Raw genomic sequence first — 26,707 nt, 5'->3', positions numbered from 1 at the left:
CCTTCAGAAGGTACTCAGGAAGCCGGAGCTGTCAGGACGATTGGCTAAATGGGCTGTGGAGTTAGGGGAACACTCTCTGGAGTTTAAGCCCAGGACGGCCATGAAGGGACAGATACTGCCCGATTTCTTGGCAGAGGTCCCTGAGAACGAAGAGAAAGAACTATTAAAATGGGAAGCCTTAGAGAAAGAAGAAAGAGAGAAGGAAGACGAGGCGGTGTGGAAGTTACTCACCGACGAGCATCTAGTGAAGAAGGGAGTGGGGCAGGAATCACACTGTTAAGCCCCGAGGGGATCGAGCTGACATATGCCATAAGGTTGGATTTTGAGAACACCAACAATACTGCAGAGTATGAGGCCCTCCTAGCGGGGATGAGGTTGGCACAAAAAATGAAAGCAAGACACGTAGAGGCTAGCACTGATTCACAACTGGTAGTGAAACAGTACCAAGGAGAATATGAAGCCAAAGATGGCACCATGGCCCAATACGTGGCGAAAGTAAGAGAGATGGCTAAGGCATTCAAAACTTTCAAACTAGAGTATATCCCCCGTGGAAGAAACAGGAAATCTGATGCCCTCAGTAAACTGGCCTCGGTAGCATTCGACCATCTCGCGAAGGAGATCAAGGTGGAGGTCCTGACATCCCCTTCCTTTAACGCAAAGGAAGTTGCTGCGATCGAGGGTACTCAGGAAACATGGATGACACCAATTATTAAGTTCCTCCGGGACGGAATTCTACCCGAGGGGGAATGGGCAGCCCGAAAAATAAGGGTCAGAGCCTTGCAATATGAGCTAATCGAAGGGGAGCTATAACGTAGATCATATCTGGGCCCATCCCTGAAGTGTGTTGACATGGAAGAGGCTGAATATGTGATTAGGGAAATGTACGAGGGGGTTTGCGGAATGCACTCGGGACCAAGGACGATAGTGAGAAAGGCAACGAATGCAGGGTTTTACTGGCCACGAATGTACGAAACAGCGTCTGAGGAAATCAAGAAATGTGATAACTGCCAAGTACATGCACCGATGACCCACCGGCACAAACACCCCATGGTACCGGTATCAACATCCTGGCCATTCCAAAAATGGGTCATCGACATAATTGGGCCTTTCCCGGAGGGTCCGAGAGGGGTCAAATACGTGGTGGTAGCCATCGATTATTTCACCAAGTGGATCGAAGCGAAGCCCCTGGCAAAGATTACTAGAGAACAAATGAGGAGGTTCGTATTGGATAACATCATATGCAGGTATGGGGTCCCGAAGGAGCTGGTGAGCGATAACGGGGTCCAATTTGCCGGAAGACCTTTCAAACCATGGTGCGAGCAGATGCGGATTCAGCAAGTGTTTACTTCCATCACCCATGCCCAGAGTAACGGGTTGGTGGAGAGAGCTAACCAAAGCATCATCAAAGAAATGAAAGGAAGGCTTGAAAGAAAACAAAAAGGCTGGCTGGAAGAACTTCCATTTGTGCTATGGGCATACAGAACCACCCCCAAAAGTTGCAATGGGGAAACCCCGTTCAGCCTTACCTACGGGACGGAAGATGTCATCCCCGCCGAGATCGGATCCCCAACTGCTCGGATGAAGCTTCGAGATGAAGAAAACGAACAGGACCTCATAATGAACTTGAACCTGTTGGAACAAAGAAGGGAGATAGCAGCAGTCAGGTAGGCCAAATACAAAAAGCTACTGGAGAGTTATTACAACACCAGGATGAAAAAGCTCAACCTCGTCATGGGGGATCTAGTCCTTAGAGCCAATGAAGCCAGCACGCAGGAAAACACTGGAAAGTTAGGCCCCAACTGGGAGGGACCCTACCGAGTCACATGGGCGAATGGCAAGGGAACTTGCAAGTTGGAGACGCTTGAAGGCAAGGAGGTCCCCAGGACCTGGAATCTCATGCAGCTTAGGAAGTATTACGTGTAAGGGGCTCACCCCCAAAGAAAACGGCCAAGAGCCACTTTTGTAACAACTAACTGTTAAGTCTGGGGACCCCCCAAAGACGGACCTTTTGTAACAATCTATGATGGGAAATGTAAACCCCCCAAAAAACATAAATGAAGAACGGACGAAACACGTCCCCTTTTTAGAAAAAATAATGGGCATTACACCTAGGCAGACGTGCCCAGGAACACCATTAAATCCAAACTAGAACAAACGAACACACGTGTACAAGGCATCCAAGACATGCCAAAAGCCCGGCCGTGGGGCTGATAAGGGTCTAGCTAGCCCAAAGCGGACAGAACAAGTTAAAAACATAATGCCACATTATAAACTTGTCCACCGATTGGCCTCGAACAGACAATCATAGTTTAACAAACAAACAAAAAATAAAAATACACTCTTACATACAAGATCACGAAAGGGAATCTGCTTTATTAATACAAAGTACATATACAAAGAAAGGCCTCAACAACTTTGGCAAGAATAAGCAACATGCAGAATTAAAAATACAACAAGATGAAATAAAGACACCACTCCTCGCCAAACGGTCCAAAAATATCCAGGGAAGCACCAAACTGACCTTCGGTAAGAACCCCTGTAAAACGAACAACCACGGCAAGAAACATGCAACAAAGCAAAGAAGCAATATACAATCATAACCCATACGATTAAAAGTTGAGGTGGTCCCCGACACAAAGGACCCCTCCCAGGCAGTCAAGCAAAACGCAAAAGTATCCTAGGATAAGTAAAAGTTATTACAATCATATCGAAATGTATTAAGTGTTCGGAATTCATTGGGGATCACCCCCGGAAAGAGACGGTGGAGACGAAGGGCCGGCAGAGGAGAACAGGGCTTTCAATTCATCAATAGAGATCAGGGGATGCTCCAGGATTTTCCCAAGGATGGCTGGGGTTTTACGCCCAAACTCCTCATTCAGCTTGGACAACCTCTTCTTTGCCTTAGAATTGTAAAGAGGAGTCTCCTTTCTGCCCAGGCCTTGAGCAGAATAGGCATAGCCATCCTTTAATCCCGACTGGTAGCCAACATCCCTGTATGCCCCGTACACCTCCTCCAAGCCACTCTTGAAGTCTTCCGACTGAGCAACAGCAGCAAGAAAAGCCCCAAAGCCCTCAATAATCAGCCAATGCTTCTCCCCCGCCAATCGTTGGTTGTCATCGGAAGTTATCCCATAATCTGCATCCATGGTATTGAGTTACTCCTGGGAAACGGAGCCAACTTCCTTCAAATACTTCAGCTCAGCAGCAAGCTCCTCTTTCTCTTCAACCAACGATGCCATCTCCCGCTCCCAAGCACGTTCTTTCCTCTCAAGCATAGCTCCAGCCCCCTAGACAAAGGATCAGTAAGTATAAAAAGGGGGGGAGAAGACTATGTACCTTCTCCTCTTGCAGTTTTCTTTCGGCATCAACCACCTGGCACCTAAGCCCAGCAGCAACCGACTGGGAAGCCTTAAGCTCAGCCTTAAGCCCTTCATTTGCCCTCCTCAGATCGTCGATTCGCTGCAACATCCCAGCGCCCCTAAAAAAGCTTTCACACTGGGACATGTTGTACTGGTCTTCGAAGAGGTCGTCCCTCAGAGCAGAGTTTACAAATTTGTGTGAGGGGGGAACAACATGGTTGAAGAAGTCCCTAGCAGCTTCAGGAGTCCCTATCACGGAAGAACTAGTCACCTTCCATTTAGGGACATAAGCAGGGGGGATGGCATCGGCAAACAAAGGGGCAAGAGGGGATCGATAAGCAGGACCTTCGAGGAGAGTGGGTTTGCTAGTCCCAGTAGCGTGAGAAGGAGAAAGCTCGAAAGCTGAGGAAAAGCGAGCCACCCCCACCTCAGAGGCCTTATCCCGGACACGGGAAGAAGAGGGACCAGTAGGAATCTCTATAGGCTCCCAGGAACTCCCCTAAGAGGTAAGAAAAAGAACAATCAGAGACAAGGCAAAAAGACAGAAAAATGAGATCAAGGAAAGAAAAAGTTTACCAACAAAGGAGCACTCACTAAGCTTGAAGACCTCAGGTGTTTAGACAGGGAACCTTTGACCCCAGCAGGGGGAAGATCAGAAGCAGCTTTCGATGAAGGAGGAGGTTTTTGACCACTGGCACTCCGAAGTCTTTGACGGATGTTACGAGGAGCAAGGGCTGGCTGAGGACTGGCAGATCTTCTCTTACGAACTAGTTGGATTTCCACATCTTCATCATCACTTTGGCCAGAGGGATGAACAGGAGGAAAGTCAGGAGAACTTTCCTCCTCATCAGAAGGATTCTCCTCGTCACCACCCACAGCAGTAGAGCCTCCGGCCTGGGTGGATCCCCCCGTAACCTGCACCTTCGCATTCAACCTGGGATCAATCTCGTTGTCAACCACGTACTTAACATCTTTTGAGTCTCCCTGAAGTAGCCTCCACAAAGTTATCTCTACACAGAAAGAAGACGCTAAAGATGACTGCACGATCTCTAAGATATAGAAAAAAAAAGGGATAACCATAAGCAACAGGTCAAGAACAAAAAAGTACCTTTCTTGACGAAAAAAGCACTCGGACGAACCGGATAGGAAGGGCTCAACCCTCCCATGGCAAGCATCCCTTCAGAAAAAGTAAATGCCCTCGTTGGGTTCTCGCACATCCGTCTCCACTGGACGGTTTCGGCCGCAGAAAGAGTAGGAACAGCGTCTTCGATCGCCGCATCAAGATCCTTCGGCAGAGGGGACTCCGGCAACATGGTGGCAGAAACAAAGATGAATCTGCTTTTCCAGTCCTTTGGGTAAGTAGAGGTAGGCATGAAACTGTAACAGGGCTTCGAGACATTGTTCTGTCGTTTTGCAAAGGTAAACCAATCTCCGTCCGAGATAAGCCTATAGAACATGCAAAACAAGGGAACAGAGGGCTCTCCCGAGATGGCTGCACAAGATAATTCAAAGTGGACCACCCTCATGAACCCTAGAGGGTGAATCTGAGAAAAATGGACACCGAAATGACGAAGCAAAGAGATTTTGAAAGCAGAAAGAGGATACCGAACCCCACAGGAGGAGAAAGCCAGAGTGTAAATAGGTATCCGGTCTGTTGTGTACTCCGCCGACTCGTTGGGGCCAGGCAAGGAAGGAGAAAATCGCTCGGGAATGTTGTACGCTTCAACGAAGGACTTCAAGTCCTTTGCCGTCAGTATGGATCTTATCGATGAACGGCCACTACGACTCATGATCGGAGAAGAAGCTATGATTCAGGGAAATGGCTATAAAGAGAAAAAGGAGTTGAAGTGTTTGGGTGAGAAATCGGAAAGGATAGCAGGGTATTTAAAGAGGTACCACTGACATGCAAGTAACCGTCATGTCAATAGTCCCTTCAAAATTCAAAAAAGGGGGCACGTGTTACTAGGGGATTAACTACCGCTATAGGTATCCGGCGATGTGATGATTAGTGGGGACGGTGGACCATAACTGACTTGGAGTGGGCCCACAGGAGGAAAACCACCCCTTTTAAGCGGTTGTGACTTAGCCCCGGATCATGAGCCTCGGGTCTCAAAACCAGGGACTAAAAATGACTTGACGACGGGCCAGTGGGGAAGCCCACTTTACCCGCTTTGGACCATTTTTCTGGAAGCCCAATTACGCGTAGGCCCACAAAATAGAATTGCCTTGTCCACTAAGGTTTCTCTTCCTTTTGTAACGGGCGGGAAACAGCTAAGCAAGAGGAGCAGAGTTCATTAAATGCCCGATAAGAAAAGGATCTCGTCTGAATTACTGTACTTCTCCGGCTGGGCATTAATTAAGGGGAACATCTCACCGTTGGGGGTCAGACACGTGTCTGCACCCCCCGAGAACCCTCAAAAACCGTTGGATCACGTGTGGGAAATCCCTAACGAGATAGGAGCTGGCTGTTATATAAGAGAAGGCATCAAGGAGCTAAGGCAGGTATCATCTCCAGCATTCCCTCATTTACTACACCCTCATTTACTCACCTCTCAACTTCCGACCAACATTCCCCATATTTAATACACACACATATTAATTAGATTCACACCAAAGAGGAAACCTTCCGGTGATTATACTCATCGGAGGAAGCTCCTCTCATCTTCCGACAAGTTTACTTACTCTCACGCCGGAGCTTGGTCACGAATCCCCCTCCTGGGGTCCTCCGTGGCGAGGCTAACGGTTTGCTCTTTTGTAGTAACGAAGATAAAGGCTCTTGACGTCAACGAAGATCCATCTAACGTCAGCCGAGAGTTGGGTATTCGACAGACGTTATCTTCATCAATGGACTTTCACAAAGTACGCATTTGCAGTTTCGCCTACAAAACAAACATCTAAAACCGCCTATTGGAACATTGCATGTTCTTCTCATTTTAAAATATACCTTTTATGGTCAATTAATACCTTAAATTTATACGGTAGGAACAAAAGCAAAATTTCTATAACAATAGAGTCCTCGTAACCAGCAAGAAGAAAAGAATATACAATGTCCATAAGTTATAAATAATTCATATCATCTGGCACATGAGTAACACCTCAAAATCAAAATCGAGGCTGCTAGTTAGTTAGACACCTTTCACTCAATGACATGTCATGTCACCTGACACGACACGTCAGTAACATCTCAAAACTGGTACAACATTATGCTGTTGGTGTGGTATCTGCTCTACTTTGGCACTTTCAGCAAATGTACACTCTTCACAAAACCTTTTCCAGTTTTACCAACATCTTTCAGCGTATCCAACACGTTTTTTGTGACTTCGCCATCTCGTTTCCTCTTCTATAAAAATATGACAATAATCAATTCACAGTTCACAAATGTTTAACATAAGTAGAAATAAATGTTACTACTTCAAATCGAGAGCTAATACAATGAAGATGGGTTAAAAGATTGAATACCTTCAAGTTCTCTTTTTCCCATGTAAGACCAATGGCATCGCCACCGAAAGAATCATACCACAACTTGAATGTGTTGGGAAAAGCACTCTGCAATAACAATGGACGGCGTATTGATTAGTTATAAGCACCAAGTAACCATCATGCAGAAAAGTGTTTACTTGCCTCCAAATCTTTTACATAACACATCAATGGATCAAAGTTGATATATAACTGATCTTGAAGATCCTTTGTGCTACCCTTGGTCAACAAGTAAGGCTGAAAAGTCTTGCTTGCATTTCCTTGTGCCACAAGCTTTCCTGCATAGTACATGTTTCTGATGAGAAATACTTGTGTTGCATAGAGGTGATAAATGAGTGGGAGTCAAAATGGGTTTGGGGTCAAAAAGGTACTTTTCTATCTGAATTCTTTTTTGTTATTATATATTATTAATGTAAATGTAAATTGTATTACAACATAAGCTATGTAATAAGTTGTTTAAATAAAACGATTAAAAAGAATGACGACTAGTTTGGTGACTTTTAAACCAATTGACATGCTCGACAAATTATGTTTATAGTTTAGTTTTTAAACTTGGCCCATTAGATCCCGTTGGAGTTGTGACATTATCCAAATTGACCCATCTACAAGAAAATCGGTTAAAATTGCTTCCTCTAATATTTCAGAAGATAAACTATACCTTGATTAAGTTCAGATGGAAAGAGAAGACGCTCAGGGTGAGGCAGTTTGTCTCTATGAAGAAGAATGACTGCATCATAATTGTTCAATGGAGTCCGAAAGATGCACTGTGGATCACACAGTATGTTCAGTGATGTTAACAATAAATTCAATTTTTGCCCAGAATAAATAACGCATTGATTAAATCAGTCGAACTCACCTCCCACCCGTACGAATCTTGCTGACCTTGCATAACGAGTTTAGTCAGCAAGTTTGAACTGCTTTTAGCATAGGCAGCCAATCTTTTGAGCTCCTATCACATAAAAAGTTGAAAATATTTATGAAATCGCATCTCACAAGAAATAAGCTTGCTTCTACAATGATAGATTTATAAAACTAAGTGGTATAGAAACACTCACTGTTATGCTTGGAGATGAGCTGGTCCATGCTTCAGATCCCTTATCATAAGCTGTGGCTACGTACATGGCAGATATTATACTTCCCGCCCCTTCTTCATAAGCTTTTCTACTTAACGAGAATTTATCCTGTAAAATGTTAAAGATCGTGTCTACTAATTTATTCTCCCACGATTAGCCAGATAAATAAAGAAGTTTGGCACTCGGTAAATGACTTACATTGATCTCTTTTTCATCATCGGGCGTCATATCCTCATTTATATCAACAATCATAGGAGTAAACATCCAGTCATGTTCAGATAATAGTCTCAGAAACCTGTTTACCGAATGTATCTCAATATACACTTTACAAGTGAAGCCAAACGATAACTAAAAGAAGAGATGAAACCTTAAAAATCCGGAAATTCGTGAGCAAGGAGCAGAAAATGGCAACGCCTTCTGAAAAATATATGCAACCACAAGCTCAATTACTTCCTCCATGATAGAAGCTGAGAAGAGATGCGCAGCGACCCATCGTTTTGCCAACCTTCATGGTAATAAACAAAGTTAAAAGTAAAAAAAAAAACAAGACTTATCAATTTAGTCCTTTGTTTTAGTCCTTTGTTTTCAGATCTGAGACAAAACCGGGATTGGAGTTTAATGTTAAACAATGCTTACTGAACAACTGGTCCATATAACGGATAGCGGCCGGCAAGACCATTAATCATGCTCGAATGCTGACTTCTCAGAAATAGATATTTGTCTGTTGGGGAAACCCTTTTTACTTGGTAACTCTCAGCTGCATTAGAAAGAACACGTATCATTTAATATTGGAACATAATTATTAAGGGTCACATTTTCAACACATTTACATATTTGTCTTTTATATGAAATGGTGAAATAAAAAGAAACTTAAGCTAAAGGGAACCTATATAGTAGGTTGCAAGTCACTTGAATTCTAATTTTAATGCATACAACCTTCTTGGTTTTTTTTAATTCAAAGATCCAAAATAATATTGCATTAAAAGTGTTTTTCTACTATTTATAAAAATAAAAACGAAAAAGGCTTGTCTGTGGGTCAACCCCAACCCACCCCTTACCCTAACGACCCATTTCAACCTAGGGGTGCAAACGAGCCGAGCGACTAGCGAGTTGCTCGAGATCGACTCGAAAAAATACTCGAAATGAGCCGAGCCTAATCGATCCCGGGCCGAGCTTAAGCCTAAAATAAAGCTCACCCGAGCTCAAGCCTAGCATGTGAAGCTCGTCAGGCTCATCGAGCCTTGGTGTAATATTATACTACATCTTAAAATAGAAAGTCGGTGTATAGCCACCGACACCCTCAAATTTCATAAATACACGTGTAGTTGAAGACAAGTAGTTATATATTTATTTATATTATATATAATAATAATATCTATACACGTGGAAAAATAATTGTATTATACTACATCTTAAAATACACCGGCTTTGCCTTCCAGCCCCTGTATTTTAACAATATTGCAATTTTAACCCTTTGATTTTATTACCTTTAAAGTTTTATAAAATGGCAAATTTAGTCCCTAAACCTTCTGCTTTGAATTTCCAAAACCACAACCTCATCTTTCAAACTTTGCCAGCACCAACCCTCTACTTTGGTTTTCCACCATCACCCCCTTAGCTCTTACAAAGTTACGCCACCAACCCTCTTCTTTTATATTTCCACCAACACCCCCTCATCTTTTACACATTTTCGCCAGCACCCCTATACTTTTACACTGTCTTTTTTAGACTTTGCTTTTTTACCCCTTGCACTATTACTCCATTTTTACACCCGCCCAACTTTTAAAAAATTGCAATTGTAACTCCTAGACTACAACTCCTACTTTTCCAAATGCCAATGCTTTGTGTTTTACGAAATGTCTTAGGCATTGTGTTTTACACTTTGTGTCTACCTTTGTGTTTTACACTTTTTTTTGTAATTGTCTTTTACGCACTGCGTTTTACGAATCGTGTTTTGTCTTACTACTGTATATGTTTCCACCCGTCGCGCGCCGCCGCAACGCGCGGCGGGCAAAATACTAGTTAGCTTTATTAAAATATAACATTTACCCCTTATTTAAAGTGGTCTAGTAAACGAGCCAAGCCGAGCTTATTTAAACTTGTTTACGAACCGAGCCCGAACCTAAAAATAAGCTTGTTTAGTAAACGAGCCCGAGCTTCACTCATCGAGCTCACGAGCCTAAACGAGCCTAAACGAGCCAAGCTCGATCATGAGAAACTACCAACGAGCTCGAGCTCAAGCTTCATATGTTATCAAGCTCGGCTCGGCTCGTTTGCACCCCTATTTCAACCTAATCAGTGTTCATTGATTTTTTTCTTTTTTTATGATAAAGAAGCTTTGTTCTTACCTTGTCCGTTTAACAAGTCGAGGCCCCTTTCATGCAAAATTTTGAGGCGGAACACATATCCAGACAAGAAAACATCCACACCTTCCTCTGAAGGACACCATTTCATTCCATAATCCTTCTCAAGGCTATTAATTATTATTGCAACACAATCAGTAACAACACTTTTACTAGAATATTAATGTATCAACTTACCACTCTCCAATTCTAAGCAGGAACGCAGCTTTAGTTTTCTCAATTGCCGCATCATCCATCGGCCAGTTCCCTGAACCTTCCAACTACAGTATAAAGAAGAACTAAGTCCATAAATTGCTGCAATTATTCACTGACAACTTCGAATTCAACACCTAACATACCTGAATCATAACTTCCATTGATGGTAAACAGGTTGAACTAATTCTATTTCCAGCTTTGGTTCCATTAGCCAATGGATGAGGTCGAGGAGGAAAAACTGATGTGTGGCGGAAAGCTGTATATATACGTAAAAATAGTGCGTAAGATATAAAATTTAACTTATTGATGATTGAATATCACACGTGCATAGTGCATACAGGTGGCAAGTTTTCAAGTTATTTTTTACGTCAAATGCATAAATTTCAAAATACTTGCTTAAAAAATAAACAGGCCAAATGGGACAAACGGGTTTGAAACTGACGTGAAGTGTGTAATAATGCTTACAAGTTACAACCTATTAGATTGCTTTATCTAACAATACTGGATCAAGATAAACATGGCCATACTAATATGTTCGAATATCAATTACTGAATGCAAGTGGTCTCAGTATTTAGTCTCTAATCAACCATATGCAAGAGTCTCAATATTCAGTTTCAGTCTCTAATTAATTGTATGCAAGTGGTCTCGATGTTTAGTGTCTTTATTAGATGACAAACTAATATAACTACTCAACAGATAGTATTAAACCTGAGTCCAGGGGCTGCACACTGGAGATTGCCAAAGGAACATCACTCAGAAGACGTAGACGCTTAGATAGAGTACCGAAACTTTCAAGCAAACTTCCATCAGAAGCCAGATCTGTATTGCATGATGAACTTCAATCACTTAAAATCCAACAAACTTACATGTAAATATGTAATATTTGTCTCTAAAAAGTACCAACAGATCTACAAATGGTGTATGAAATAACTCTTTAAAATACCTCCATCTTCACAAGCCAATGAGAAATCAAGTTGATCAACAGCATGCATAATCTTATCTTCTGCCAAGGATAGATGTCGCTTAAGCACATACTCGGTGACGTTTTTTATGATAAGATATCTCTTTGCAGGCTTACACTCCCAGACTATGAAAATAAAATATATAAATAAAAAAACAGTAAAAATAAAAAAAATAAAAAAAGCCTAAAAAGTGGTAACAATTGGAAGCACATTACTTACAAACGCATTCCCTTGTACCACTTTTAAATTGGTACAGCTCGGCCACATCTCCCCAAAACTTCCGAAACTTCAAAGCCTGTAGATAGAAGTTAATACTAGTAGTATGTATCAACAGACACATGTATAAGTATAAGATTAACATGCAAGAACACATGCCTCTTCTTTATTCCCAAAAAATGGACCCCTAGTGTACTGATCATACGCGTCTGGCAAGCTGAGAGAAATTCCAACCGTTAACGGCTCTTTGTCAAGCTCTGCTAAACCCTAAAATTTCAAATTTCGTCAGTAGTTTGAATGCATATGAAAACATGCCATATATTCACAAACATGAAATCACATACATCGTTGATACACCGTGTCGATGTTGCATTCTGCCATGTCACGCGTACAGACTTTACTCTGTCTCCTAAGCCTTCTTTAAGCAAAGAATGTACCTTGTCCTCGTATAGTCTCCAGCATTCATTATCCAAACAGAACCCTTGTGCAGAGACTTCAGTCTTCCCCTTCAAGTTTAATCTATATAAACACATATATAAAATGTTAACAAAATTTTCCAAATAAGTAGACTATGTCAGTGATGATCGCATTACCTCATACAATAGTCAAATTTTGCAGGAAAGTCAACCTTGGTCATAAATAGCTCAACAAAACCTCCCTCTTTACATTTATCGATACACCTAAGCGCCAAAGCAGCCTCTGCTTGAAGCTGAAATACAAAAAAGTATAAAAGTAAAATAAAAACAGTGGAGAAAATAGAAATGCCTTTTGTCTTTGTAGAACATATAACAAAGGTTGTCCTGATAACCATAGATACCTCATTCAAACCACCCATTGTCATTCGGTACGCTAAATTGAAATGAGCTGATAAATCACATAAAACCACAGGAAAATACTTTACATATTTCTTTCTGTCCTGCAAAATAAAAAAAGTCAAATATTCAGCAACTTTGATACATACATAAAATAACAAAAAATCAAAAAAATGAGAATGCCAATGGCAATAGCATACCTCCTTCGACATATCACTTCCTCCCTGAGGTTTGATGAAAATCCCGTTGCCCCACAACTTAGAAGAGGCTGCCAAACCCAATAAACAGTATATTAACAATATAACTTTTACGGTCATTGCAAATAACACCCTAAAGGTTATAATCTATTACAAAACATTTTTAAGAAACACACATACCAATAAAGTCCAATGTGATACGAAAGATCTGCATTACTGTCATTGCCTTGTTTAGACGAGCTTTACCAGATTCTGAAGCAAGGTATGCCATTATGATCGAGATAAGGTACCCATTTACCGAATCATGAGTGTTCAAAGAACTTCTTTGTCGAGCCCATACCTAAATCAATAAAATAAACCTAAATTTTGTTCACGATATCATGGGTACAGTGTATTAACAGTTTAAAATTCACATGGAATGTCATCATACCTTAAGCAAAACTAAAGCCTCCTGTAAAGCCTTCCATCCTGTAAATGTCGTTTTAATAAATTCTGCACCTTGTTCCATAAACATGTCCTCCAATACACTGTTGTTGTACATAGGTGTAGCCTCAGAAACACCTTAAGAGCACATAAAAATTAATTATTTGAGAGTATTCACAAAATTCAGATGGATAAAAGGTATAAAGGATTTAATATGTATTCAAAGAATAATAAGTGCTACCTTCGCTCAAGGTATGAAGATTGTTGCGCTCTATGTTCAACTTTTGGACATTAAAACGAGATTCTGCTGTTGGAATTAACCTTACAGAAAGTCCTGGAAGTCCAGCAGATTTCAAAGCTACAGTATACAAAAAAATATATATATTTCTTTCAGATAAGTATTACACACGGAGTTGCCATTAAAAGAATTGTGTAAATCAAGTTACTGACCAGGGTAGACAACAAGAATAGGTTTTCTGGCCTCGTTTTGAAAGAAGGACCATTCTACTTTTTGAGCTACAGAAGAAGATTCCAGATACTTCTTAATAATGCAGAGATACAGGCATCTTTTTCCATGGTACCGATGATTCAAGAAGTCTTTCTCATGGAAGCACTCCTGAAACCCAAACACATAGCTGTCAATTAAAAGGCGAGACCTAGTCACCTCAAACAGATGCAAGGCGAACCCCCAAGTGAACGCTTCAGGTTTCAGTCAATCCATGCACCAAACCGTCCTGAATTGGATTGAACCAGCTTGTACAGGACTATCACAAGCCTAAACCAGGCTTCACCAAGCCTAAAACTACTTTAAAACCAAATTCTTTTTTTCGACTCCAATTTGAAAGAAAACAGTGTTTTTATTATTATATTTCTACAATAGTATCAAATCATAATTTTTATGCCTATTATATACTTTTTATTGTGCTGTTGTGCCCTGGTTTTTGCGCCGTGCAGTCCTTAGCGGCTTGTTTGCGCTTTAACTACTATGAGCCCATCTAGTGTTGCACCGAGAACTCGACATATTGAATTAACACGAACTTTGCCATAGATAGAGCTAATTACGGTTACATTTGATCCGCGTCTCTACAACAAATTGACATACTTATGCATATAACTTTCTCCAGCAGTACATCACATGAACTCACAACCACTACTTAGTAATTAGTATCAGCACCAATATAAAAAAATTACCTTGGGCAATTGAATGTAAAGATCAACATTCACATCAGGCTTCACCACACACTGAAACGAATAACTTCCACCGATTTGAATCGATTTTGGCCGCTTAAACCTAAACTCAACTTTGTCTGCACCAATATCTCTAACAAATTTCGGCGCCAAATCAGCCGTAACCTACCAAATTCACAAAAACAACAAATTAATTTCCTGTATTTAAATAAGTCATTAAAAATGCAAACTTGAGGTCTAGGGTTTAGGGTTTAAGGACCTGTGTATCTTCGGGGATTTTATTGATGCATTCTTTGATAGATAAAACAGCATCATCAACGGTTTTAGTGGTTGATGATGAGTAATCGAGTTGGACTTCTTTCAATAGCTCAGCTACCTTTAAGTTGAGGGTATCTGTGTACTCCTCGACGGCAGCCATGGTGGTGGAGCCAAGGAACGTTGGAGTGCGTAGGATTTGGTGCAATTTGTATGAAAGAAGATGAGTGGTTTATTTCCCGTCGTCCTAGCTGGCGGCTGTGGCAAAGATGAAAGAACAGTAACAGTATTACACAGAAGAAGAAGATACCTAGGGCTTGTTTGGCTAAGCTTATTTAACTAAAAAAAAAAGACTTTTTGTTAGCGCTTAGGCCATGTGTAGTCATAAAGCCCTTTTGTGGACGTTATGCGACACGTGTCGTGCCACGTCACACAGGGGCTTTATGGGGCGTTGCCCGTAGTCATAAAGCCCCTACCTCATCATAACCAAAGTGTAAAATGCAGGGACCAAAGTGTAAAATGCAGAGACCAAAGTGTTTTAATGCAGGGACCAAAGTGTAAAATGAGGGATCAAAGTGGAAAATGCAAACAATCAAAACGCCGTGAAAATTATCGCGCCATACCCCCATTTTCATTTATAGCGCCCTCATAAAGCCCCCCGTAATGGTGTTCAAGGGCCTTATGGGGCTTTATGAGGTGAGATGGCGCCCCACTACACATACCCTTATTGAGTTATGACTTTTTGAAAATAAGTTTTCAAAAAAGTGTTTGGATTAGCTTATGGAGTAGGAAAAGCCAATAAGTCAATAAGTTGTTTTTTAAAAAGTGTTTACCTTAGTTTATTCATATAAAATGACTAAAAGGGACATTCTTTTATAAGTATTATTATACATATACAAGATCAACATTCCTAATCTAAATGTATTTCATCAGATTAAAAAACGGAGTCTCAATCTAACATACACATGATACGCTGAGTCTCAATCTAACTATGTAAGAAAACAAAAATAGCAGTTATGTGATTGCTAATCTTAGCATTTAGAGAACACTGTATTGAGCACCTTAACGAATCAGCAATAAGGCAAATAATCGACTGAAAACCTCTTAAGTAACATTAATAGCATTTGAATAACCATTAAAGCCCACAACAGAAACATCATGTATTGTCATCACTTCAACTTACAATTCGGTAAGAGTTATCAAAAAGCTTTCTCGCGGACAGATAAGATCAATGACCTGAGCAGGGGACGTGAAAGCGATGACCGGAACTGGGACTGTACGATCCTGGGTCGCTGTGGAGAACAAATGTTGGCGGCTGTGGAGAAAAGAAACACAGCAGACATGTGTAGGGCAAATGTGGGGTAATTTGGTAATTTTGTTTTAAAAAAAAAAGTTACAAGCAGCTCTCAAAAAGTCTCAGGGCATGTTCGGCTAAGAATTTTAACTCAGATTTATATATTGGGCCCTTTTATTTGTGTTTACTTCATTTGTTGAGTTATTGGGTTTTTAAGGTGTAGCTAACCCAAGCCTATTTATTCTAGTTTTTTTCTTTTTTTTTTTTAAGTTCTTCCTTTGTCAACTACTTTGCCATGTTAGAGCATTCACATCCTAACCATCAAATTATATGAGGAGGGGTTTTATATTATAAAGGGTATAAAAAGTGGTTGTGAGTAGAGGAAAGAGAAAATGTTACTGTTCATCTGTATATATTTGGGGGGACACTGTTCACCCGTTATAATTTTTTAATATATTTTGAAAGTGGTTGTGAGTGGAAGTTAGAGAAAAATGTAATGATAATATTATTTAATTGAAAGGAGAGAGAAAAAGTATTTGTTTTTAGTGGAAATATATTGATATAGGAGTTGTTTTTTAGGCCATGTGTAGTCATAAAGCCCCTTGTGGGGCGTTATGCGACACGTGTCGTGCCACGTCACACGGGGGCGTTATATCACTAGAGCCCGTAGTCATAAAGCCCCTACCCATCATAACCAAAGTGTAAAATGCAGGGACCAAAGTGTAAAATGCAGGGACCAAAGTGTTTTAATGCAGGGACCAAAGTGTAAAATGCAGGGACCAAACTGGAAAATGCAGAACATTTAAACCCTTTCTCGCGCCGCGAAATTTTTAACGCCATTTGGTTTTTTTTGGTCATGGCGCCCCGGGGGGCGGTGTTCTTGGCGCCATAGCGGCGCTATGGCCCTTTCTCGCGCCCCATTACGTTTAACCTTAGTGGAATGTATGTATAATTTGATGGATTGGATGTGAATGCTCTAATAGTGAGTCGTTACAGGTTTAGGTTGTTCAAAAAGTAAACTGCAATTTGCACTTATGAAGAAAGAACTCGGTATTAAGCTGCGATCTTATTCTCTAAATTTTGTTTGTTGAGTCTCCTATTTTATAGAAGCGCTACACATAGGGATGCTAAACAGGTCGGGTATATATGAATCCGAACACGACCAGAATATTAGCGGATTGACCTGAACACGACCCGTTCAACCCGAATTTTCAAATTTTTTAATTTTTTTTTTGCAAATTAATATATTACAAATAAAATTTTACTAAACAAACACAAATTAATATATTAAAATTAAAATTTTACTAAAAAAACCACAAATGTATATAAAACAATTTTATTTTAATTATAAAATTTTATATCAATCTTTCTTTTTAAGTTACAATTATGTATAAAATATACACCCAAAACATATTGTATAAAAATAAAATATACTATAAATGGGTTAAACGGGTTGACCCGAACATGACCCATTTAGCTAAACGAGTTCACGGGCTCAACCTGAAACTGACCGGAACCAATTTAGACTAAACATAAACCCACGAATTTCGTGTTAGGTTCATGTCTTGTTTTTTGGTCGTGTCAGAAATTCACACCCCTAACTACACATTAGGTCCTCCGGCCTAACTTTTGTTAGATTGACCGACTTTGACCGTTTGTGTGAAGGGTAGATTAGTAACTTTGCCCTAAAAATCCCCAATATATAAAATTTCTTGTTGCGACCCCTATATCGTTTCTCGTCTGTAATTCCAGACTCCAGAGAAACCCCTAATTTCTTTTGTTCTTCATGCATCAGTCGATCGATACAAGTAATGGCAGATATGTATTGGCGAATTCATGGTGAAGATGATCACATTGATCTTGATGATTTAAACCATAAGTTTTTTGTTGTATAAAATTGATTTCTCCAAGCAATTTGTCATTCAAATTCATTGGATCAGTTGTTTATTAATGTTTATAGTCGATCAATCAAAGTTATGTACACTTAACGTTTATCATGGAGATCAATTTTTGGATTATCTAGGAAAGAAGTACTTAAATGGTAAGATAACATATGTTGATAGCGATAATAGTGAAGGATTGAATTTTGATGTGTTGGTTTACTACTTTGAAAGTTAAACGAACAATAGGAAAATAGTTCTTTATGTCGTAAACTCAAATACCATGACACCTATAGCAGGTATTAGAATCAAAATGGACAAATAATAACCTTATCCACTTTTTACTTTGATTATGGATTATCAAAGTTTAAACGAACAATAAGGATATATTTTTTTTTATATGAAGTTATATTATCGTAAATTCAGATAGCATGAAAGATATAGTTTTTTATAATCATGATTATTTTCAGGTTAATTACAAACAATAACAATAGCCTTATCCATTTTTTTAACGGCAAATTTGGATCACTGACGAATCACTAGAGTATCATTGTGCCACTAGCGAAACCACCCGATCCTATCCATCTCCAATAGGCAATAATGCCTATACACCAATTCAAGAGGAAACCCAATAATTTAGGAAAAAAACCCCTTGTGGGAATCGAACCCATGACCTAATTGTCATAAGTCTTATCTCACCACCAAAATGTCACTAGGCTATGATGCTATGGGCGCCTTATTCACTTTCTAATTTGATTTTTTATTATCAAAGTTGCAAAATTATAAAAGTATAATATAATTATAGGGCTGTAAATGAACCGAACGAACACAAACAAGGTTATGTTCGTGTTTGTTCGTTAAGGAAACTTGGATGTTCGTGAACACATGACGAACAGAAGTTTGTGTTCGTGTTCGTTCGTTAAGGAATTTTGGTTGTTCGCGAACAGTTCGTGAACACTAACCACGAACGCAAACAAACACAAATGAACTTTAATTTTGAAAATTAAAAAATGCACCGTTAATCTTAAACATTGTACACAAAGAAAGTAGTTAAATATAACCATTTAAAGATTGAAAGGATGGATGATATTGGATTCAATCGATTGGAGATAGGCTGAATGAAGGAGCGTGATATCAAAGAGGGAGAGGGCTAGAGAGAGGGAAATACATATTGAGGGAAAGTAAAAAATTAATAAAACATTAAAAACTTTTAGAAAAATAAACATAAAAAACCGAACACAAACGAACATATTACCGAACGTTCACGAACGCAGTCGAACGAACGAGACCTTTGTTCGTGTTCGTTCGTTAAGCTTATCGAACGAAATTTTTTGTTCGTGTTCGTTCGTTAAGCTTATCGAACGAACATAAACGAACTTCTCACTGAACAGTTCACGAACTGTTCACTGAACGTTAGATTCGTTTAGAAAGAAGTTTGAAAATAAGTTATCTTGTTTCATGTTTGGGCACATTTAGTGCATGTTTGGCTTAGCTTATTTTCAACTTATTGAAAAGGACTTTTGGGAAAAAAAAGTCAGGATTTCCTGACTTTTGGAAACTTCAAAGGACTTTTGCCTTTAAAAGGCCTTCAAAAGGAAAGCCAAACACTTTGGAAAAGTCCTTTTTCCTTTCAAAAGTCTTTTTTTCTCAAAAAAAGGAACCCCAAACATGCCCTTATTGTAAACGAAACTTCCACTTATATCGTTCTTATATTCTTAACCCTTCCACACTCACCGCCCCTGATCCATTCCTACCGGCAACAGTAACTCACCGGCGCATTCCTCCCCACCGCCGTCTCCGGCCACCACCACCACCCAACAACCCTTTAAATCCAATAACCAAAAACAACCCCCCTAAATGGAACAACCCCATCCCCAACCCCCACTCAATCAACAACCCTCACCACCCCATTCTCAACCACCACCGGAGGAACAACCATCTTTAACATCTTCCATTTCCCAACTTACCCCTTCAAACCCTTCCAAAATCCCAATCCGCCCCCAAAAAATCCGCAAACTCTCATCACCACCCACAATCACCACCACAACCGTACAACTCAAACCCCAATCCACCACCATCGCAGAAGCCGACGCCTCCGCCATCGTCATCTCCACCACCACCCCCACACCCACCACCGCAACCAAAAACCGCCGTCGAAACCCTTCCCGATCATCCCCAAACATCCCAAAAGTCATCAAACCCTTATCCGCCCCCGGCGAGATCTCCGCCGCTATAAACCACCTCCGATCCACCGACCCTCTTCTCGCTGACGTCATCGACAACCACCCCCCACCGTCATTCGACTCAAATCAACCACCGTTTCTTGCCCTAACGAAAAGTATTTTGTATCAACAACTTGCGTATAAAGCAGGTACATCTATATACACTCGTTTTGTAAACTTATGTGGTGGTGAAAACGGTGTCGTTCCTGAAACCGTACTTAGTTTAACTACTCAACAGCTTAAACAGATTGGGGTTTCGGGGCGTAAGGCGAGTTATCTATATGACCTTGCTAATAAGTATAATAGTGGGATTTTGTCGGATGAGTTAGTGGTGAAAATGGATGATAGGTCGCTTTTTACTATGTTGTCGATGGTTAAGGGGATCGGGTCGTGGTCGGTGCATATGTTTATGATATTTTCGTTGCATAGACCAGATGTTTTGCCGGTTAGTGATTTGGGGGTGAGGAAAGGAGTGCAGCTTTTGAATATGTTGGATGAGTTGCCGAGGCCGTCGCAGATGGAGGAGCTGTGTGGGAAGTGGCGCCCCTATAGGTCGGTGGGGGCGTGGTATATGTGGCGGTTTGTGGAGGGGAAGGGTGGTTCGGGTAATGGAGCGGGTGCGGCGGGTTTGGGGAGTAATGGGATTGGTGGGCAGCAGCGGGTCGGGCAGTCTGAACAGGCGCAAACGCAACAACAACAGCAGCAGCAGCAGCTACAGTTGCAGCTTTTGGAACCGATTAATAGCATTGGGAATCTCGGGTTGTTATTCTGATACTTTAATTTATTAATTGGTTATATATATGTACGTGGTGTCTGTATTTATGCTCGGATGTTTATGTAAATGATGCATTATAATGCTGAGTTAATTAGACATGACAATCAACAAATATATAAACTTAGGGTAAGTTTTCTATTAGCTTATTCGGAATTAAATAGATATGCTTCGTGTTGTGTCTTTGTTGGAGGGTAGAAAGATAGCTTGCATATGGTAGTATAGTTTATAGGTATTCGTTTTAGCAGATTCTAGCTAGGCTTGGGAGACGTAATTCGAATATATAAACTTAGGGTAAGTTTTCTATTAGACATGACAATCAACAAATATATAAACTTAGGCTTGGGAGACGTAATTAGACATGACAATCAACAAATATATAAACTTAGGGTAAGTTAAACTTAATAATGTATCCCTAGATTTTAGGCGCATGACATATTGATTAGAAAGAAAACATGTAGGGTGTTTCCTCTGGGGTCTGTTGCCAGAGAACTCACTATATATGAAATGCGTTGACTACGATACGACTTGTTAGTTGTTGCTATCTTGACTAACAAACCAAACCACCTGTTGGTTTTCATCAACTTGAAAAGCCCAAATATCTATTTATGTTAATTCAATTGATCCATGTCCATGACCTGAAATGAATTCTAATTTTAAAACTTTATTATTTGAAAACTTATTATAACATTGTTTAGATATACGTTTATATTTATCTGTACAGTGAAAATAGTAAGGACAGTGTTTATTCAGAACATATTGTCAAGTTATGAGAATTTTCTTTGTTATTATTAGATAGTTATTAGTTATTATGAATGTATAACTTTAAGTTTGCTTATTCTATGCATATTGATGCAATTCCTCATCAAGCAACAGAAATAAAATTTCGAACCATTTACTTATGAATGGGGCGACCTGTGTTACATTTTTCTCTAAGGAGTCAAATGGATGGGTAAAATAATTCAAGTTAATAAAAAAGGTTATGGGTCGAGTTTATCTGGAAGTATATGTTAATGCATGCACTCGATCTGTTAAAAAAAAACTTAGATATAGCATTGTAGTGAAGTTAGATTTATACAAACAAAGCCTACTGAGTAGTAGTAAACTTCATAGAGTTATGTATATATAAACGGGTGCCTATTTTTGCAGGGCTTGTATTTGGGGGTAATGAAATGGCGATTGCATCAGGTGAAATAATATCATGTATTGTATTGAGTTACAGCCAACTTATGAAGATAATTGGCAGGAGGTGTGTTCATCTCATCAAATGGATTATTTTGGTATTGTAAATGGATTTGTCACACACAATTCAATAGCCCTAAATTTTTCAGTTATTATTTTTTTTAGAAAGTGTTTGTTTGCCAAAAACGAATAACTATTTATGCTAGAGGTGGCAATAACAGACACATGTCTATTCTTAACCGTTGGATCCATGGACTGATAAATGTCTTATTATACAGTTAAAAGTGTTGCAATTTGCATAAGGTCCAAAATGTCGTCCTTATGTAGACTGAAATTATGTACTAGAGGTGTAATAAAACCGGTTTGGGCCCGACGATCTGGTTTTCAACCCGGCCTGGTTCCAAAAAACCAGGTTTGGCCACCTTTATGGTGTGCGGAGAGGACCACCGTACAGAGCCCGTGATTTTGAGAGGCATGTGTTTTTTTAAATCCGAAATATATATGTTAATTATTTTCTAAATAGTATACCCATACCAATTCCAATATATGGCCATTTACAAATCAATATTTATGGTTTAGAAGTTAGTCATTTGCGGTCCATTTACAAATCAATTTTTATGGTTTAGAAGTTAGTCATTTGCATTAGGTTTAGTGAGCTCGTTTTTCATGGTTAAAATAGTATTCACATTGCTTATCGTCAAGTTAAACGGACACATTTTTTCGAGCTCGAACAAAGTACATGAATTCTCTCATCAGTGTTTATTTAAAATGCTTAATTTTATTTTGAGTAAAATGCATGGATAGTCCCTGTGGTTTGTCAAAGTAACACCCTTAGTCCCTAAGTTTTAAAAATTACACTCGTGCTCCCTATGGTTTGTTAGGTTGTTACTCGGATGGTCCCCAGAGTGGATGACAATTAGTTTTCTCTGTTAAATGTGTCACGAAATGACTAAATTACCCCTAACCAATTAAAAAAACTAAAAAAGATATAAAGATTAGCGGCCCCCTCATCTTCTTCCCCTCTCTTTAAAATCCATCACCACCTACACCTTAAACCCACAACCTCCACCTCCACCTTCACATTAAGCCCACCACCCCATATTTCATGTGTACAATTCCCAACTAATCGGTGACTTTAATGCTATCTTCCAAAAATAAACAGGCAGTCGTGCGCTAAGTGATAAAATCGGTATTCAACAGTGACTACATGGCGGAATTCAAGGTTGTCGGAGTGATCGGCACTGGACAGGTGGGCTCCGGCATAGCTCAACTTGCGACGGTTGCCGGTTCCAATGTCTGGCTCCTCGATAAAGACGCCGGAGCTCTCCACGGCGCCAAGGGTTCTATCTCTAACTCCGTTCAATGTTTTGTCAACAAGGGTCAACTCTCCAAGGATTTAGTCAACCTTTTTCACTGTCTTTAAACCCATATAATCATAAATCCCCAATCTATTGACAATTATTACAATTAGGGTTTGTCTTTAGATCTGTGGAATCAATCTGTTCATATTGATTATTGATTATTTTAGTGCTATAAAAAGTTGTTATAAATTAGAATATTAATATATGATATATGGATTAAGATGTCTGTTAACTGATTAATTATACAATATTTACCTGACAGGAGGTAGGAATTAAGGCTTTAGCACGTCTAAAATACACTTCGAATCTCGAAGATCTTCGATATGCAGATATTGTAAGACGGTTGTTTGTTCACGGGATTATGCGGGGTTCATTGTGAACCGGATACTAATGTTCATGGTGGTCGGCTGAAGGTGACGGTGGAGGTGGTGGTTGTAGGTTTAAGGTGCAGGTGGTGATGTATTTTAAGAGAGAGTGAGAGGAAGAAGATTAGGGAGCCACCAATCTTTATATCTTTTTTGTTTTTTAATCGGTTAGGGGTAATATAGTCATTTCGCACACATTTAACAGAGAAAACTAATTGTCATCCACTCTAGGGACCATCTGAGTAACAACCGAGCAAAACATAGGGAGCACGAGTGTAATTTTTAAAAGTTGGGGACTAAGGGTGTTACTTTGACAAACCACAGGGACTATCCGTGCATTTTACTCTTTTATTTTTAGTGGTAAAGTTAAAACACGTTTAAAACCGTTTTCAAATGACCATTTTCTACACCAAAATTTCAACAACCTACTTATTTGTTTTGTTATAGTAATAAACTAGTATGCTAAAGATAACAAATTTGGCAATATAGGACACATATAACCATTAGAAAGGAGTAAAAGTCCATTTTATAAAACAAGCAATTTGCCGAAAGGAGTGGAGAGAAAATAAAGAGATTCAGATGTTTAGAGGGAGAAAGAACTATAGAGAAAGAAAGAAGAGTGTGAGAAGGGAAAGAAATGAAAATAATCCAAATAGAGAAGTTATGGAGATGCAATAATCAATTGTACCAAATGCATACATAAATTAATAATAATCTGGTAACCTTCAACAAAGCACAGCGTACGCTGAAAGGAGTGGAGAGAAAACAAAGAGCTTCTGATGTTTAGAGAGAGAAAGAACGACGTTATAGAGAAAGAAAGAAGAGTGCCAGTAGAGAAAGAAATGAATGTAATCCAAATAGAGAAGTCATGGAGATGCAATAGTCAGTTGTACCAAATGCATACATAAACTAATAATAGTCTAGTAACCATCAACAAAGCAGAACATACAAGAGAACTAAGCATAAAACAAATTGAACTAAGCATAAAGCAAATTGAAGGGGAAACCATTTTTCTCAATTAATGCTTGGTGAATATATGAAGATTTGAACATACGTAATGGGAATGCGGGGTAGATATATAGTGTTTAGATGCGGGGTCGATAATTTGTGAAATAATGGGAACTATATTTTCCCTCGCGTTTCACGGCGGAAATGTGGTTGTTTTTCCCACGCATCGTAGCAAGAGTTTGGACATTATTAGTTTCGCTTGCCAAAAAACATCAAAGGAAACACCAATACAGTACTAGCAGCAATGTTGTTCACCCATAAGCGGTTGAGTTCGTCATGATTGTTCTACGTGTTATAGTTAAAACTATTTATGTGTTATAGTTAAATCTATTTATACGTATGTAAGTATCCTTTATTTAAATTATTTTTCTAACATAATAAGTCTTAAAAGTAAAATTAAACAATTTGTTTAACGTTTGAAATTCATATAAGTTTTTGAAAATATTATTGTTAGTAGCATGCCTATTTTAATAAAGTTATATAAATAGAGTATGGGTTAGATGTTAGCATACCTCAAAAAGGATAGCGGCGCAACTTGTTGCCCGTTTACCAACTATCTCGATGTAAAGTCGGTAATTGAATCTACTTGTGTTAATTTAATAAAGTTATATAAATAAAGTATATATGGATACTATGCTCAAGCATTTATAGCCTTTCAACGCATCATCAAAATTAATCTGGAAATCGTTTCGAATTATATTGGATTAAATGGAGTATTACAATTTTCTCTTTCAAATTTTGGTGTCTACACCGAATCTAAATAACCTTTCAATAAAAATAAACAAAAAACAAAGCATTATAGAGATGGCAACTCATAGCTGGCATCACTCCTCACCAATATTTTGCTTTATTCTACTAATTATTAATTGAAAACTGCCGAACCATAAAACAAATCCAATAAATCTCTACAGAAACCACTTTCTCAAGCACCTTCACTTCTACCACCAAAGTACCACACCACCGTTGTCTTTCTTTCTATAAAAAAACCAGACACAAACGCCACCCTCATGACCTCACCCTAACTGCAACCACTCTCTCTCTCTTCTCTTGAAGAGCTTACCACTTCACCCACTCAAACCGCCGTAGTAGTTAAGGTGGTGGATGGTGGGCTCTGTACAATTTCTAGCGAGATTAAATGTGGATAACCGGCAACCACCGCCGAAACCTAACAGTTAAACAACGTAGCTCTATCTCTCTCTCGGAGCAAACAACACCACCACAAACCGCCAACAACACCAACCAGGATATCCTTCAGATCCCTCTCCAAAGATGATAAATATTGTAATTTGTATTTTGGGATTGCTTATTTTAACCCTTAATATCTCAGAACCATAAACCCATGTGACTGTAGAAGAAATATGCAAAAGTGAAACCGAGGAGAGGGCGAAAATGAAACTTTGAAAAGTTAGGTGGCTAAAGTTAAGAAGCAGACACATCCCTGACGCAAACCATCGATGTAAATTGATATATATAATAATGTCTGTAAAAATATAATAAAATATATTGAAGTATTATAAACTGGAGAAAAAATTGATTTTGAAATTTAAAAAAAAATTAAAGTTAAAACTTTTAAAACATAATAAAATAATATAGATTAATATAAATATAACAAGTGCTTAAGAATTCAGATATGCTCTATAGTAACACGGGTCGAAATGCATGGTGAACTTTGCTGTCACGTAAAATTTTTAATATTTCTAGGTTATGTTCAAATTCTGCCACGACTTAAGTGTTCCTATATTAGTGGTTTTTTCTTGTCATTATCCGACTTATTAGATATGTTAGTATGTCATAACCTTTCACCTCTGACCTCTACCATAGCTTGAGCTTAATTTGTTTAGCTGACTTGTCTAAACTCTATTGTTATTTTATTTTATTTTGTTTTGTTCTATTGTTATTTTATTTTGTATTGTTAGTTTATTTATTACTATTTTGTATATATTTCATATAAGTATAATTTAATATATATAACTTAATATATATTATATAGTTTTTTTTATAATACTTGTACAAATGTTAGGTTCGTTTATTTTCGCAAGCCTATTCGAGCTCGATAAGTTAAGTCGGGCTTAGCTTGACCCAATTCAAGTTTTTAGTGATCA

The 26,707-nt window shown here is 39.1% G+C and overlaps 2 protein-coding genes across 5 annotated transcripts in view; one reads left to right on the top strand and one right to left on the bottom strand.

Annotated features, from left to right (window-relative positions):
* Window positions 1–6,340: 6,340 nt before the first annotated feature.
* On the bottom strand, window positions 6,341–15,895 carry LOC110878886 (nucleolar protein 6). 3 transcript variants are annotated; one of them, XM_022127275.2, is made up of 27 exons: window positions 15,758–15,895; window positions 14,526–14,779; window positions 14,270–14,431; window positions 13,529–13,694; window positions 13,320–13,436; window positions 13,086–13,216; window positions 12,836–12,995; window positions 12,659–12,726; window positions 12,464–12,562; window positions 12,240–12,355; window positions 11,991–12,165; window positions 11,806–11,913; window positions 11,650–11,725; window positions 11,412–11,555; window positions 11,177–11,287; window positions 10,611–10,723; window positions 10,450–10,532; window positions 10,258–10,382; window positions 8,546–8,666; window positions 8,277–8,414; window positions 8,108–8,204; window positions 7,892–8,017; window positions 7,693–7,785; window positions 7,495–7,600; window positions 6,981–7,114; window positions 6,819–6,905; window positions 6,341–6,699 (listed from the first exon to the last, which is right to left on the bottom strand). In XM_022127275.2, exons 2-27 carry the CDS (start codon window positions 14,682–14,684, stop codon window positions 6,586–6,588), a joined length of 3,129 nt encoding a protein of 1,042 aa, XP_021982967.1. In that variant the 5' UTR covers window positions 14,685–14,779; window positions 15,758–15,895; the 3' UTR covers window positions 6,341–6,585. The 3 variants fall into 3 exon arrangements, with proteins under 3 accessions (XP_021982967.1, XP_035833510.1, XP_021982965.1); XM_035977617.1 differs by having other exon boundaries at window positions 11,418–11,555; window positions 15,705–15,863; XM_022127273.2 differs by having other exon boundaries at window positions 15,705–15,862.
* A 3,464-nt stretch (window positions 15,896–19,359) lies between these two features.
* The window catches only part of LOC110878887 (probable DNA-3-methyladenine glycosylase 2), a 51,675-nt gene continuing 44,327 nt past the window's right edge, over window positions 19,360–26,707 (top strand). The window contains exons 1-2 of one of the 2 annotated variants that reach the window (XM_022127276.2): window positions 19,361–20,676; window positions 21,839–22,118. In XM_022127276.2, the coding sequence (XP_021982968.1) occupies window positions 19,553–20,676; window positions 21,839–21,857 (1,143 nt within the window). In that variant the 5' untranslated portion in view covers window positions 19,361–19,552 and the 3' untranslated portion in view covers window positions 21,858–22,118. Of the gene's footprint in view, window positions 20,677–21,838; window positions 22,119–26,707 lie in introns of those variants that run through there. The other variant, XM_022127277.2, reaches the window with a different exon arrangement.

The sequence above is a fragment of the Helianthus annuus genome, chromosome 9 (genome assembly GCF_002127325.2).
Source record: "Helianthus annuus cultivar XRQ/B chromosome 9, HanXRQr2.0-SUNRISE, whole genome shotgun sequence".
Lineage (NCBI taxonomy): Eukaryota > Viridiplantae > Streptophyta > Magnoliopsida > Asterales > Asteraceae > Helianthus > Helianthus annuus.
Note: the sequence above shows the minus strand (reverse complement) of the source record. Positions and strands in the feature narration are given on the sequence as shown.

What these genes read in the sequence shown, in the direction of transcription:
- LOC110878886 (XM_022127275.2), bottom strand. Translation starts at nt 14,684, where the DNA reads ATGGCTGCCGTCGAGGAGTACACAGATACCCTCAACTTAAAGGTAGCT. An exon ending in CAATGGAAGTTATGATTCAG is followed by an intron (nt 10,533 to 10,610) that starts GTATGTTAGGTG and finishes TTTATACTGTAG; the next exon opens with TTGGAAGGTTCAGGGAACTG. An exon ending in CGAATTTCCGGATTTTTAAG is followed by an intron (nt 8,205 to 8,276) that starts GTTTCATCTCTT and finishes TTCGGTAAACAG; the next exon opens with GTTTCTGAGACTATTATCTG.